The 17,136-nt window shown below is 29.2% G+C and overlaps 1 protein-coding gene across 3 annotated transcripts in view; it reads right to left on the bottom strand.

The window, feature by feature from the left end:
* Positions 1–7,631: 7,631 nt before the first annotated feature.
* LOC129961758 (coiled-coil domain-containing protein 13-like) overlaps positions 7,632–17,136 on the bottom strand; it is a 69,475-nt gene continuing 59,970 nt past the window's right edge. For all 3 annotated transcript variants that reach the window (XM_056075313.1, XM_056075312.1, XM_056075311.1), the window contains 2 exons: positions 9,929–10,099; positions 7,632–7,854 (listed from right to left, as the gene is read on the bottom strand). In XM_056075313.1, coding sequence (XP_055931288.1) covers positions 7,644–7,854; positions 9,929–10,099 — 382 coding nt within the window. In that variant the 3' untranslated portion in view covers positions 7,632–7,643. The remainder of the gene's footprint in view (positions 7,855–9,928; positions 10,100–17,136) is intronic.

Below are 17,136 nucleotides of genomic sequence, written 5' to 3' on the forward strand. Positions count from 1 at the left end.
GTGTGTGTGGGCAAGTGGTTGCTGATGCTGTTGTACCGAGTGAGTCTGGCGACTTTGGTTGAGGGTAGATGGCGCCACAACAGCTGTACGAAGGTTCATCGTCTGAGGTCACCAATATGGCGGATTGGCGATGAGCGAGGATAGAACCTGGGACCTTGTCGTTCGCAATCAAGTAACATGACCATGATCCAAAAGCAATTGCTCGGGTAGCGTAGCTGTAAACTGGTTTATAAGCTATTCACCACAAACTTAAATCTAGTCTCCACCCGATATGACATGAGCATGTCACGCAACATCAAACAAAAATAAAAATATATTTATGAATCATCAAAAATAACTATAAAACAATTTTTATAGCATCACATTCAGAAATATTTAGATTGTTAAAAAGGTAAAAATATAATATGTTTCTAGACAAAACAATTCACTAAAAATATACAACAGAAAAGCCGTTTTAGAATTTAAAAATATACAAATAAGTCATTGCATCCACTGTTCCACACTTGTTTATCAACTCTGTATAATCTGATGTGAAAATAAAATTCATTTTGCTTTATAATATTTCTTTGTAACAAAAGAAGCATTTTGACATTGAATGTGTTCCGGCCAAGGTTGAATTTCCTTTTTTTTTTTTTTTGGGCATAATGAGTTTTGAATCGCTTTTTAAAATCACACGTAATCAAAGGAATGTGTCTCATATGCATATCACAGCTTACTATTTGCGCATGCGCAGTTTGAGGTTTTCGCACATGCGCGAATAAGTGAGCGCAGATACTGCTGTTTTACGCATGTGCGAATCGTAGTGGAAAAATAAAATTGCAATTATAAAACTCCTATTTTTATTTTGATATGACTTCAATACACTAAAACCTTCCCCAATAAATGCTCTACCCCTCTGGAATGGTACAAATATCTCCAATATCAGTATTTCTCGAGTTTTTCTCTTTCAAATATACAGACGCTTTCAGGAGACTTCATTTTATACTATGTAGATTAATAAATAGTATTTAATAATCAAGATTTCACCCACCCAATCCTGTTTTGATAAGATGTATTTTCATCGAAATTAATCGACATAATATTGATAACAGAAATAATTGCTGTAGACGGCGGCCATTTATAAGACTAATTTATTCATGTTAATAAACTTTGATGAATACCTCTTATCACAAAAAATATATCGTATTATTTTTATCACATTATTTTAAATTAGATTTGAGAAATAACGATAAAATATTCTGAGTAATTAGATACACTTTAAAGTGATGAAATTATTGGCGAGGAAAATGGCGTAATTTATAAATTTCGTTGCGTAAACTAACACGTATAACATTTCTATTTTTGTTCATTTCCACTGGATATTCTTAAGAATGATCCGTCAACACTTTCATTTCCTCTAAATTTTCGTTTTCGATGAATTTGATTTATCATCGATTGTCGATAACATTGATTAATCTTTACTTATTATCCAATTAAAAAAAAGTCTTGTCACCGCCATGAGAAAAAAAATCTTGTTCGCTTTTACCGTCATGGAAAATATACAAATACACCGAAAGAGCAAATTGTTTCCAAATAACGATAAACAAATTGGCATGATTTTGCGTCAACTTAAGCGTTTTATATATTTAAAATTTCAATTTACTTATAGTACAACATTCTCACGTGTTTACTGCTTTGTTTTGATAAAAAATATATTTTCTACTCTTTAATAGTCTAATCAAAACGTTGTTTATTTATTCATTTACAAAAATAATGTCTCTAATGACCGACCCTTAACAGAATAGATATTTGAACAAACAGAGAATGAAACAAGTCGTAAAAGAAACAATATACAAACATCAAGGGATTTGTTTTCTGCTGTTTTTACGATAGATTATAAATTTTACAGTTGATTCCTATCCATAAATTCCAGTAGTCTTCCGGTAGTTAAATCCATGCTGGCACTCAGCACAATATTTCAAGGGTAATGTTCTAAAAAAGCAAGTGCATACAACACGGCCGTGAGGAGTGTTATGTGCTTAAAAAACAACCAGACATGAAACTTTTGAGTTTCAGGGTTATTTCTTTTTAAATCAAGGTTATACAACCTTGAAATACACTGGCACTGACAATTCTCGTAAGAAAAATTCGTGTTCTTTCTCTCTCACGAAAGCATAAAATAAGGAATTCATGAAATAACGAGAGAGAAATAATAATAACATTATTTTTATCGTAGTTTTATGTACACTTATTTTGATTAACCGATGTTTTCTGTGTTTCACTATAATTCCAGAATTCTAATGAGAGGAACGGACTTCAAAATTATAGATAACTTGGAAAAATTCTTAAAAATGTTTATTGGAATTTGTATATTAAGTATACAATTACACTGCTATTCAATTATTACCGTAGTTATAGTATTCTGCTTATTGAGCTCATATAAATTGAAATAAATGGAACCCTTATAAATTGCTTATAAATATATTGTAAATTGGATGCAGTTTACATTATAATAAGAATATTTTATAAATCTTTCTTCCCTTGGATGGAATTATTCTTCAAACCAAATTGGAATCAGAATTTCAAGAAGTTTTTTTATTTAAAAATTTTTTTAAAAATTTCATTTTTTTTTATCGCACATGAAATTTTACAAGGAGAAGGTATTATTGTCAATTCAAAAAATAATTTCACTATTGGATTCTAATGAATATTTATGTTTTAGAAAATTTCTGAGAAAAGCATTTTAAGAACTGCTTTCTGTTCTGTGAACAAGATTATTCAAATCGAAACAACCGATGAAAGGATTTTGGTTAGTGGTTTTCATACAAAATTGGTATATCTGTCCAAATTTTTAATAAAAGCAGCTTAGAATTCTGTTAATATGTTCCGGTATTATAGAGCATGACAATAGAAGGCATTACTAACCAGAGGAATGAAAATCTATTTCATTTCTGTAATAAGAACAAGATGTTCTTATTAGATGTTCGACGATGTGTATAGAATGTGTTAGATGATGTCTAGACGTATTGCTATCTATTAATAATATCTCAGATCTAATTTAATAATAAAAATTATAGACCTCAGTTCATTGACCTTTACTATAATCCAGCAGGAAAAAAATGTAAAGTTTGCAATTTCATAACTAATTCATTTGTGTTTCCTTTTGACGTCATAGGCAATACAGAGAATTCCAGAATTCTAGTGAGAGTAAAACTGATAAAATTGACATCACAATTACTTTTTTTTACATGTTTCAAAGAATATGTATTGAATTAAAAAAAATTCCACTCTAATTTCTTTTTAATATTTTCTCGTTTTAGAGCATTTAAACATTAAACGTTTTAGAACATTAGCACATTTATAGTTTGCTCAAAAGTTTTTGTCTCGATGTCTTATACACCTAAATATTAAAAAGTTGGCAATCATCAAAATTCTTTTAAAATATTTTAATTTAACTTTGCAACTGATTGTTTCTCACTGTCGTATTTTATTCGTAAATCTAAAATTTTCCTTGATTAACAGCGTAAAATATTATCAAAAGCTATATTTATATATGTTGTTTAAAACTCAAACTGTTATTCTTTCACGAGTGCCATTTTGATTGCCGTGATATTTTTGTCGTCTTTTCTCAAATTTCAAAACTTGAGTCACAATAACGTGCATACATATTAATGAGCTTTATATTTTAATGGAATTTCTACAATATTCGTATAAATAAGTAAAAATTGTAACGTATTTGATACTCTTCATTGGACTTGAATGGCAACATGGAAGTAAGCGAATGTATGCTATAATATTATATACAGTCTTGTATGTGCATGGCAACGCAAAGAAAAGTAAATAAAAAAATTAAAAAACTAAATCATACCTTCTTTCACTTCATTTACGACAAATATGCTAAAAATATGGTCGCAAACGTTTCTTTCCTTTATGTGGTTTCTTTGTACAGCCATTCTGGGGGGAAACTCACTCATAGGTTTGACACAAGATATACATTTTTGGAGCACGTTTTTCAACTAAAGTTTGAAAATCTTTATGTTTTTAGTTGTTAAGAAACAGAGAAAAATTATCGATACAGGCACAGTTTAATTTATTAAAATAATCTATTCAATATTTATATGAATTGTTCACTTAAATTTAGAGATTATTTTAGGTAATATATAGATCTATAGAATTTTTTAATTGGAAACATTTTTCAGTTTTTTCAGAAAATTTTCACTCGTATTCCATTAAGATAGTTTTAAAATATTCTTAATTTCATTACTGACACTAAGAAGAGCATTAAAACCGAATCCTTAAAAATTTTATTTTTCACTCTATGAAGGCAGAGATTGATAAAAGTTAAGATTAAAAATAAGGTCATGACTCTTGAGTTTATGCATATTTGGTGTCAATCAATAGAAAAAGACAGTAAAACTAATCTTTTATTATTTTATCGTAAACATGATCTGATTGACCTTGAGAGATTTTGTGCCAAGGTATTTTCACTAAACTTAATCGATTATCCCTCATCTCTTTGTTGTAATGCGTAATGAGTTGACAGCTTGTGTAACAGATTACGCAGAATTTATTCAAGGTTTAAGCTCTCTGTGAAAATTTGTTTGATATAATGCAATTAAAAGAATGACACTTCATTATCAGCAACCCTTAGATATTTTAGCAAAAAATATTATTTTCCCTGCTGCAGTATTTTCCTGGAGTACATGTTTTATAACTTTTTTCAAACATTTTATCATATTCATTTAAATCCTCAATTTTTTTCCATGCCTTATTATACTTAAATACTATTACCACTAGAATTTTTTTAAAACTTCGTACTGGAATATTAAATACATTATTATTTTCAGAACTTATATAGATTATTATTTTCAGAACAGTACCTAAAATCAACCACAGCATTCGTTTAGATGTTATTTTATGAAGCTGTTTTTCCGTTAATGTGGATCTAATATTAGCATTAAAAAAACCGTTAAAAGATTAATTTCATTTTTTGAAAAATTTCTAAAAATCTTTGCGTAAAAAAATTATTTTATCAAATTGTGTAAAAAAATTGCCAATCATATTCCTATTATAAAAAAAATAAAAAGATAATTGCATTAAATCAAATTTTAAGAAAATTTGGTCATTTTTTTATGCATCGAAAGTTAAAGTCCACATTGCATGTTATCAAGAAAAACATTTCATGCTTCATTAATTCTGCACTGAATTATAAATTTCGTGATTAAAAGATAAGATCGAACATATATTACTTCCTGAGAAACAAGATTTAATTCTCAGTGTTCACAATTTACAGATAATAATCATTGTATGTACGGCTATCATAACTATCAACTCCACCATGAGGCACATGGAAGGATCTGAAAGACTGGATGCAGCAACAGTAGGGTTAATTCCTAAAGATCATCACCAGTTTAGGGTACAATCCCTCCGGTACGAGGCATGTTCTGCCATCGAGAGGTAGTGGTCACTTCACATCATTTTTGTACCCACCAGGGCGGCGAGAAACAACCACCATTTCGGAAGCTTCTTATACCCATATTTGAGGTGTCCTTGGTGGAATTTTCATCACATACGGTAAAGAAAAACAACAAAAAAAACCCTTGACTTTACACTGCACATATTTATTATTTACACCTCCCCCCCCCACACACACACATTGCAATGAAGAACATATAGAATTTTAGTTAACCCTTTAAGGGGCCATTTTTTTCTAGTCATATTATGTTAAAATATTTTTAGGCTTGAAATTAGAATAAGAAAAGGGATTCATTTAGCTTATTAGATAAATTTAATTTGATCAATTAATTAATTTGGTTAATTAATAATTAAGTGAGAAACCAAGACACATTATTTTGTGTGAGATAAAGAACTGAAACATCTAAGTTTCTGTCTTTCTAAAAAAATTTGTCAAAACTTATGCCAACCTACATAATTTCATACAAAGATTGATAAATTTGGTGGGAAGCAGACTTCCCACGGCCTTAGAAAGGGTTAAATTATAAATCTTTAACTGATTATTACCTAAAGCATTCGAAAAAAATATCGGTGAAAGAATTTCTTTTTTACAATTTAGAATAATAATTTTTTTTAGATTTAAATTCTTTCAGGCAGCGAAACAACTTGACTCACTAGGCAATTGCCTAGGCTCGCTAGTCTGACAGAGGTCAACAAGCAATAGATTAAAAAAAAACTTATATTTCTAGTTGTAAAATAATTAAATTTGTAAAAAAAATACAAATTCTATGAATGATAAAATGTTTATATAATATTAACTCTTTCTCAAGAATAATTGTTCCTTTATATTTCTTATTAATCACACCGGGTTTTAAGCCTGTATATCAGATTTAATTCGTCTAACTAAAACCGTTTCCGAGTTATCATAGACAAACAGATGAACATTTTTCAAAACTCGGAGAGATCTTGAGATTCGTCAAAATCATGAGTTCGAATATTTTGACCATTACTATACTTTCTTTATATTTCTTGTACAAGAATAAATAAAAACAACTATATATTCACAAAGGTAATAAAAAAATAGCAATCTATACTTATATATAGAGCTCAATGTGTGTGTGTGCGTGCGTGCGTGTGTGTGTGTGTTGGCGCTCTACAGAAAAGACCATTTGACCTACAGCTACCAAATTTGATACATGTATACCTTGGAGGTCGAGAATGTGCACCTTGGGTCCCTTTTTTGAATTTTTAATTAGAATTTTAATTATTAATTAAAAACTAACTTTCCCACCAAAAACTCTTCTCATTTTCCCCAACGCCAATGAGTAAGGCTTCATTTCCCCCCCCCCAACAGTAATGAGGCTAGGGTTAACATTTTTCAGCCGATTATTTCAAACGATTCTGTTTTATTTTCTTAATGTTTTATGCATTTAAAATGAAACATTGTTAATGAATCGATCTGTTCATGATGAATCTGAGAAAATTTTGTTGACAAATTCTTGAGATATTACATAAATTAAGGAAGATATTCTTTAGTGCTCATAAAGTTTAAACGCTCAGTGACTCTGTTATCAGTAATCATATTATAAAGAAATGCTTTGTTTCAGTAAAAAATATTATTATATTAATTGCAGATTGATCATTTCCATTTTAATTTAAAGCATAAATTTTACGAGAGGTAACAGAAAATGAGAGAGATACATATTACGTTATGACTGAAGGCCTTTATAATATTATGAGTGAATTACATGACTATCAAAATTTGAAGTTTTAAAATATTTTGATGAAGAATCTATTAAAGTAGGAATTGCGTAAAATATTTAATTATTAAAATTTAAACGAACATTAAGATTGGCGAACCGGCTGGTCGCCAAAGGCGGCTAGTCTTAAATAAATTAATTGTCTCATTAAAAGTAGGGCCTTATAATGCACACTGCTTAGTGCCTCTAAATATCTAAATACGTCACTGACGTGAACATTTATCTGACTTTTGGGTTTTAAAGTTTCTAAATAAATGATAGGAAATGTAGTTCGAATGATCAAAACTGGGACACTGATTTGTAATGAGTATAGATAGATGAAAAATAAACGAACACTATTGAATTTTACAATATTATTAAACGATGTACGGATTATCATGGTCTATTGGAAAGTCCGAAACAAAAAGAGCAAATCACATAGTTTTTTTTTTCCTTTTGAAATAAATATGTTCATTCGCTCTTAACTGATTCTGGAGTAGTTTGCTCGTCACTATCCACGGCAGATTTTGTTCCTGTTTTTTCTTGATGGAAAAGTCTTGTATAAAACTCTTTCAGGTCATGAGTGAATTCCTCTTGGAACTGTAAATCCTCATTCGTGTAGGAAAAGCTCAGGGAAAGAAATTTTCTCAATGCTTCGTTTTCGTTCATTTGAGTTCGAATTCTGGAGAAAATAAAATCCAACATTTATTACTATTTAATTTTTAATAGAAAGAATCGTTAATAAATCCACTAAAAAAGCTGCACTGTTTTAGTTCTAAAGCAATTTTGACTCGTATTTTTATTGATTTTTCTACCTAATTGAAAATGGACGCATTTAATTTTTTTCTGAATTAATGGATTAGAGACTTGTTCATATTATTTCTGAAAGAATTTTGAAAAGGATCTGAATCTGATCCATTTTTTTTCTGTGAAGTTATGTAATTCCTGAATATTTCAACATTCATAAAAATAACTTTTTGAAGAATAACAGTCAAAATTTTAAGAAAATACTATATAACAGAGTTTTACTAGATTATATACAATTTTCCTATGAAATTCCATCCAACACATGGTATACACATTTTGGAGCTTACATTTCCAATATGCATAGGAGTTTCGGCACACAGGATGACAAATAACAACACTGTATTAACAACAATAATTCTTTTTTTCCATCATAACATCCCTAATCAGGTAACCATAGGTTATCTCGTATGGACAATCACAAAATAACTTGATAAGATAACAATAACTATTGATATTTAAATACTACAATAATAACTATTGATAATAATTATCAATTGTTATATTGGTAGTTATATCAATAGTTATATTATAGTATAACTATCAATAGTAGTGTTAAAGTTATCTTAGTAAAGATAGCTATAACAGTTGAAACTGTTAAAAATTATACACTATAACAATAACTATTGATAATTATGCACTATAACAATAACTATTGATAATTATATACTATAACAAACACTATTGATAATAAGATAACTATAATAATGACTATTGATAATAAGATAACTATATAAAAAATGGTGTTCATTGCCACTACTAGAATGAGTATTACGTGGTACTCTTCGAAAACTTTTTGATACAATTTTGTATTTAAAAATATCTTCCATTTACTGAATCAATTTTCAATCATTAATACCGGATAAGAATACCGCCTTAATGGACAATAGATATCGAATTTCTTTAATCGCCGCACGCAAATTTCAGTTAGATTGCATTTGGGAATTAGATGCGAGTTTTACAAACTAAATTTTAACAATAGAAGTGGTCTCACCGAAACTTTCTTGCATACTCTTTAATAAATATACTTTTATATTAATACCTTTATGCCACTGGTAAGCAACAGCTATGCAAGAGATTATTAAAGTGCGATCTTTGGAAATTATTCGGTGGGAATGTATTTAATACAAAGCTACCAGAAAACTGAATGTATATTTGTATACCTTTTTTCCGATCGATTAAAACAAAAAAACTAACACATAATTACAGTTTTAATTATAAAATTACCTATTTTCAGTTTTCACATCTATTGTTTGTGAATGTACTGACCGACAGAGGGTGAAAACATTGACAGATGTCATGCAATAGACTGTTTTCAAATTTGATAGATATCCAGAGTTTAGATATTAAATCTCTATGCCAAATTCTATCCATCCGCCTCTTTTCGTTTTGTAGTTATCGCGTTAAACTTGATCCGGACAGCCAGACAGACTTTGAGTATAATCAAAATTTGTTCGACCATACTGAATTTCATTCATTGTTGAGTTATATGATTCATGAACAAATAATCAGACATAATTCCAAAATTGTGTTTTTCAGACTCGGTGAGGTTTCATGCGCAAGTTGTCAAAATCTCGGGTTCGATTTTTTTTTTCTTTGAAGGATTACATTACTTTCTTTTTGTATACTCCGTATACGTGATAGTAAAATTAAGAACTCTTATGTAATGTCCTGATACATAAATTCAATCAACGAATGTGTTTCATGTGTTACAACATCGCTCGTTTAAAGTGCATTTTTTTAAATACTCTTTTTATAATCATTATGATATTTTTTTCTTCAACAAAACAATAGATACCTAATAAATATTCTTAAAAATATCATATTCTAAATTAAAAATTTTTATATAGTCAAAAGAAAGTGACGATACAAACTGTAATTCCTAATACCGAAGAAGCATCTTAAAGAATACGCTCACAATCCAAAAACAAACTGAAAGAGAACGAGAGTACCTTATTCTCAGATCTTCGCGTTCATCTCTTGGTGGAATAACGAACTTCTTTCTTTTCATCGTCACTGTATGGTACAGATCCGTAGCTTTCGCCATGTACCGATGCAGCTCCGCTTCTTTCATATTGCGAAGATCGGCCATTTCGATATATCGTTCATTCAGATCTTTCATCCTGGAAAAGTACGGAAAATATTTTTAGAAATCGAATTTTGCACAGATTTTGGTCTGGAAGACGATTGTCTATTGCATGATGATGAACTTCAGCCAAAGAGCGTGTAGTTCATTTTTAGTATGATATCGAGTTCAGTTTAGAGATCTTGCAAAACAAAGAATGCATTTATATAATAAAAATACAAAAAAGTTTATATTACATCAGTAAAACTGCCTGCTGTTTTGTCAAATTTAAGTTCCGTTTTGATACTGATCTGGAACTATTGAGAGTGGATTTTAATTTTGAATTGAGACGAGTTGACAAAAGCATGGATAGGCAGGCAAATTTTACTTATACGGATTTAGTCCATAATCTGCTAAAACTTATACTTTCAGTGTAAAGACAAATTTCATAAGTATAGTCATTTGCCGTTTTGAGCTGTTATTTAGACCGATCAAAAGACGTGTGGGCACAACTCCAAAAATATTTTTTTCTGACTCAAAAAGAAGGGGAAATATGGAACATTGTCAAAATCTAGAGGTCAAACCTCTTGGGGCTGTATTTTCTTTGTATACCTCAGATACACGAAAGTAAGAAGATCAGTTTTAATCTTGTCTTTACTGTGTAAAATTTTGCATCATTTAAATAAATGAGAGGAAAAGAATTTGTTGCGGATGATGTTAGATATAGATTTTTGTATCGTTTAGCAGCATATTGTAGAAAAATAATGTGGTATTTAGGAAAATATATTGATTAAAGCCAATTTTTACTTTTTCGTTTACGTAATTGTCAAAAAAATTCAAACTCGTGATTTTGACGAATCTCCACATTTTAGACCTCCCTGAGGTCAAAACACACATTTTTGGAAAATGTCTGTCTGTCTTCGAGAAAGATAATTCAAAAACTCGTCTCACTTTGAGACAGACGGGTGAAATTCGGTACACAAGTTTAAAACCAATTTGTGGATTTCTGTCAAATTTTGAGCAAAATCCATTCAAAAGAAGTCTGTGTATCCGGCTGTTCGAATATAAGTTAGCGCGATAATTTAAAAACGAAGAAAGCTAGATAGATAAAATTTGACACGCAGATTAACCTACCATATTTTTAGCGAAATCCAACAAAGGGTTAACCGTCTGTATTTTCAGAAACATGAAGACGCGATAACTCAAAGACGCAGTGACTTTAATATATCAAATTGGATATATGATTCTGTGACTATAACTAATTTTCTATAACAAATTTTTGTTTTCATTGATAGGGAAAACGCTTATAAAAAACAAATTCGAGTTTCGTATGTTATCAAACACATGGCAAGGATGATACGATATATTCAGTGAAAATGCTAAATTGACGCAATGACTTAAATGTATCGGATTTGGTACGTGATTTTGAGACTTTCAGTGTAGTTTTACGTCAAATTTCTGTTTTACTCGGTTGGGGAAAACGCGACTAAGGCATAAATTTTATTTTCTGATACTATTAATCACATGCCATGGATTAATAAATGAAAACCAGGAATGACATGATAAATTCAGTAAAAATGTAAAATTCAAATCAAAATTTATTATTTCGTAATTACTAAGCGTCAATGTTATGCCGTTCACTTTTTTACTTTATTAGAGAATATACGAGAAAGTTTTGGGCAGACCACTCCCGTTGGTTTTACCTTATCAGTTAATCGCCAAATTTAATACTTCTTTGTTTAGCGATTTCAACAACAGAATTATGAAATATCAAAATCATAATAAATTTTGCTGAACATTATTGAATATCTATTATAAATTTCGAATCAAACAGTAACAAACCAGTATATGTTTTTACTTATTAATAAATTAAAAGACGATTAATGAATTCCATAAAATTAATGATGACTTATTTCTTTTTATTAAAGGAAAAAGCCTTTCCGGTTTTTTCTCCAATTGATAGAAATTAAAAGAAAATAGACGAAATTCCAGTCTAAATATTCGATAATAATAAAAAAAAGAATTATGTAAAGGCATCACGATAAAGCAGAGATTCCAAACTTCTTCCATTTCAAATTCTCTAAAATGTAGAAGTAAATGCGACACAAATTGATGAAAAATCCATTCAAGAAAAAAAATACAAAAATGGAGAAAGGAGGAATGGAAAGTTATTCTAACAAATAAGAAAAGTACATTTATAAATTGTTATTAGGTGTACAGTATTTTTTTTTATTAGACATCAATACATCTGTGACAGCTGAAAAATAATACAAAAAGAAATATTTTCCAAAATGTTTGCAATAGTTGGAAGTGAATATCTTTCTTAATTTGTTTTATTAAGAGTAAATGACTCAAGATAAAATACAAAATTGAAGAAATCAAATAAAAATTTACATATATGAATTTTTATTTGATTTCTTTAGTTGTGGTTTCTTTATAGTATTTTTATTAAAAAATGTTCGATTTACTAAATTTTTCACCCCCTGAAAAAGTTAATTGCACAAAGAAATTAATTATCTGCTGTTTAAAAATGTAAGCTTTATTTCAGGTAAAATTAAATGGGGGGGAAAAAAGTAAAATGAACAAATAAAGTCGGAATACTTTTGTGCTGCCATCTATCAGAACTTTTCTGAACTCACTTATGATATAGGACACTATTTATTTACAGAAAGCTCTCAAAACTAATACTTTCTTAAAAGTATTAGTTTTGAGAAATAATATATAAGTACAATTATAAATATATATATAAAGTACAATTATTTATTGAAGTTGAAGGATTATAAAATCTGAAGTACATGAGTTTGAGGGTCATTTATGAGATTTTAACATGAGTGCAACAATTACAACTCTCTCCAACAACCTTTGACTACTTGTGCTACTTATACTTGACTAAACAGAATATTAAATTAACAAATTTCTACGAAGTCTTCTCTTTTTCTCTATAACTTGAAGCACTCTATGATGACTATTTCATCCTTTGTTTTAGTTTTTGAAAACTTATAAAGAAAAAAATGAAATCATTTAGCTCAGTTAATGATTTCTACAGACATTTTTAAACAAAATAATGAGATCTATTTGCTGTTGTTTAATTTTTTTTCAATTTTAGACAATTATTTCGTGATGTAGAAATTTTTTTATTAATTCTCCTGTATTTTTTTCTACAAAAGTTTAACATTTTTTTCATTTTTAAAAGCTTTCATTTAACGAAAATGAAGCGCATATTCAATATGAAGTGTGTAAAACCAGTAAATACTATCTAACTGTAAAAACATGTTTGAAGCTGCACTATTTCTTCCTTTTTATTAAAAATTAAATAAATTTGAGGAAATTTAAAAATGATACATTTTATTAAAATATGATACATTTTTTAAAAAAAATTATTAATTCCTATCAACATAATTACTTTTAAAACAATTATTGCCATTTCATTATTTCTATTCGATATCTAAATTTCTCCATGCCTCATGTATTATTTTTTATAGATGATGCAGTCTGTTTGTTGTATTTATGTTCAGTTCATAATTTTATTTCATAAAAAGAAATAGTAACTATTTAATTTACAGATTTTAAAATACACTTTTTTTTCCTCTTCTTTGTAGCTTAAATTTCGTATTCATTGCAGGCTAGTAATAAATAAAAAAATTGGACAGATTTGGGTGAAATAAGACTTATGAACTGAAAAATTCTAATTTTGTTATCATTTAGTTAAAATTAATGTTTAAATAACTGTTATGAAGTTCTTATAAAGATTAATCCACACATTCTTTAATTTATTTTCAAATATTTCTCATGTTTTTAAACTTCAACATTCTTTAGTAAACTCATACTTTTTTTTCCTTTATTGAGATGAAATATTTTGATTACATATAATGCTTTAGTACGGTTATAAATACATAGAGCAATTGATGTTTTACACATATAATCAACACAATCAATCAAATATTATTCAATATTTTACAATTGATCGAAGAACATGATTCCCTTGACGGGAAAAATAGCATTAGTTTGATACCATTTTAAATAATTTTTTAGAAATTTGTTTATTGATTTTCAAATTACTGTATGAGAAGGATTAATCCATTGCTTAGAAATTATCCAATGAAGAAAAAAAGGCTTTTTTCAGCGATAATTGTATGAGCAGGTGCTGATTTCAAATAACTGAATTTAAATAAACTGCGCCATGCTTAAATTTACGAATCTTGAATGACAGTCTTCGTTCCGAATATTCAAGGATTTCATTGTTTCTCTTAGTACATTTGACCAGAAATGAATTAACTCCACTACCTCACTTTAAATGTTCAAAAACATGAAATATTTTCTGTGATATATCTTCGAAGGTGAAATTCCTGGAAGCTAAAATATATTCAAAATATGTTCCTTGATTTACAACTACATGCCCAGTCAGAAGAGAAAGATGTCTATCATCTCCGCTGAAAAAGTATTCAGCCCTTTGATGTCATCTGATACTGCTGGTTATAAAGGTTTTCCTCGATATTTTGCTGGAATGGAACAAGAGGGTTGTCCATATATAAACGATTCCAATTTCTTAAAATGAAAAACATTCTTCCCACGTTAACGCTGTTTTATCCTCAACAGATGTAGGATTGTTTTAAATGTGTTGATCTGATTGCCACTAAGCTTGAGTCAGGAGGTAAGCATTGCAGATGAATTGAATAGTGGTCAGACATCCATGAAGGACATTTATATTTGCTGTTCCAGCCCTGTTGCCAAGCCTGCGTTCAGTTAACAGAGTAGTGAACAATGACTGTTCAGCAAATTACACAAGAATGGATATAACTCAATATATCTCCAAAGTCGATCCCAATCAGATTCCTTTTTATTGCTATGAGCTTTAATATGAAAACTGAACACTAACTATTAACAGCTACTTTGATCCGCTTCAAAGACACACGAAAAAATCTGAATGACTGGACAGCCACAGCAGCATTGGCGGGAATTAAGATTGAGTGCTAAGGGCCCCTTAGGACTTTATGGTACAATCCTCTCCCATAGGAGGTATGTCTCGTCATCGATAGAAAGTAGGTGACCCTATGCAGTTTTGTACCCCCACCCAGGAGGTGAGAACCAACCATCATTCCAAACGCTCCCCATCCCCATATATGAGGTGCCCTCCGGTGGAATAAAACTGAAAAGTATTTAGCATTTCTTTTCTTAACGTGCAAGAACAGAAATAAAATTCTCAACTGTAGTCTTAGTATGAATAATGCGGCCAAAAGCATCATAATCATTTTCCTGCCATCTCAATACCTCTGGAATAGATAACAGATATACAAGTTTGAGACAATAAACAAATTGGATCCTTTGTCCAAAAGCTATCTATTAAATCAGATTGAGTGGAAAAAACTAAGTAGAGAATCAAGTCATTGGCTCAAAGAGATAAACTCACTATTTCAAGAATCGTATAAACTCTTTGGTGAAAGTTCAAAACTACTTAAATTAATACACTTTTTTCAATAAATTGCAAAATTAAATTTACATAAGGTAGTTTGTAGGAATAACCAATTAATGAATGAAAATTATCTTGAAATTTTTGTCATGTTAGAGTACATAGGCACGGATTTTAAATACCTTTATTACTAAAATCTTTTGATATATACCGATTTACAGTAAAATTACCATTTATTGATAAAAGTCTTTATTGTAAAATCTAACCCCCTTTGGTGACCAGCTGGATCCCAGAGTTATTGATTGTATCTCATTTCAATGAAAAGAAAAACCCGTTTGATGTAACTTTATGTCCACGATTCGTCAAAGTATTTTTAAGCACTAAATAATCATAGACGTTAAAGTCATATTATTTCAACAACCTTACATATGTTCTCTTCGTTATGAAATGAGACTTTGTAATGTAAAGCATTTCCATGACATTATAGAGCTCTTAAAACTTAAATGTGCGGTGAAATGAGACATTATAATGGGAAACAGTTTTATGACATTATAGCACTCTTAAAAAGTTAATGTCGGTGAAATGAGACTTTATAATGGAAACCAATTCCATGACAATATAAGATTTTAAAATAAAAATGTGTGATTCATCTGTCTTCTGATTTCACAGTTTCTTCTCTTCTTGATTCGCATTGTAAATTACACAGATAGCAAATCCTTCTGTTTTCATGAATGGAAGAAAATCAAGCGATTAAATATTTGATGAAACAGTAAAAACGGTTTGAATTTCAGAGCAAAAATGTAATCTGTGCAAAAAAATGTAAAAAAAAAATGCTAAGATTTAGAAAAAAAATTGTACAACTATTAAATTTATATCATTAAAGAGACATTTTTAAAAATTTCACACGCAGGTGAACATTTCCATTCTCCAAGTCGTATCTAAGCCAAATTTAAAAGGCATAGGTCAAACACTCTGGTCCGTAGAACAACCAAAACATAAATACACCTCCACCCACACATATACGCCCACATACATATTCATCTTTATTATTAGATAAGAAAAATATACGCCTGGAGGTTAGTTTACTTATTCGATTGATTTTTATTAAATGAATCACTAAAAATATATTAATGCTTCTAATACGATATCGAAAGCAAAATATATTCGAAAAGATCAAAGTTTTCTTCACTTTTAGCAACGAATACATAAATTTATCTTTTCTGGTACGTTTAGATAGAGTAATATGAAATGCTATTTTCCTTATATTTTCTATGTGTTTCCTCAATGGATAGAAGTTTAATCTTCATAATCTTTGAAGGAGTTTTCCGAAGACATTTTCGTAAAATTATGGAGATTTCTTAGAAAGAAAATCGTTCTACAGTCATCTGAAAACGATTCAAAATCTTGATAAATTTTCGAATGAAGGACATCAGAAAGTAACAGCGGTTTATAAAATGTATTTTTGTTCTCTGCATTTTACTGATAAGAAGAATTCACAAAAGTTGCATAGATGTTATATGCTTTTGAACAAACCTTGATAAGTTATATTTTGCTTTAAAAAAAAAGGAATAATAGTCATTTACTGAAAAAAAAGAATGTGAATAGAATAGAATGATAAAAAGAAATCTTATAAAATGTATTTTCTACTGTCATTCACTAAAAAAAGCAAAAAAGAATGATAATAGAAT

The sequence above is a fragment of the Argiope bruennichi genome, chromosome 2 (assembly GCF_947563725.1).
Source record: "Argiope bruennichi chromosome 2, qqArgBrue1.1, whole genome shotgun sequence".
Lineage (NCBI taxonomy): Eukaryota > Metazoa > Arthropoda > Arachnida > Araneae > Araneidae > Argiope > Argiope bruennichi.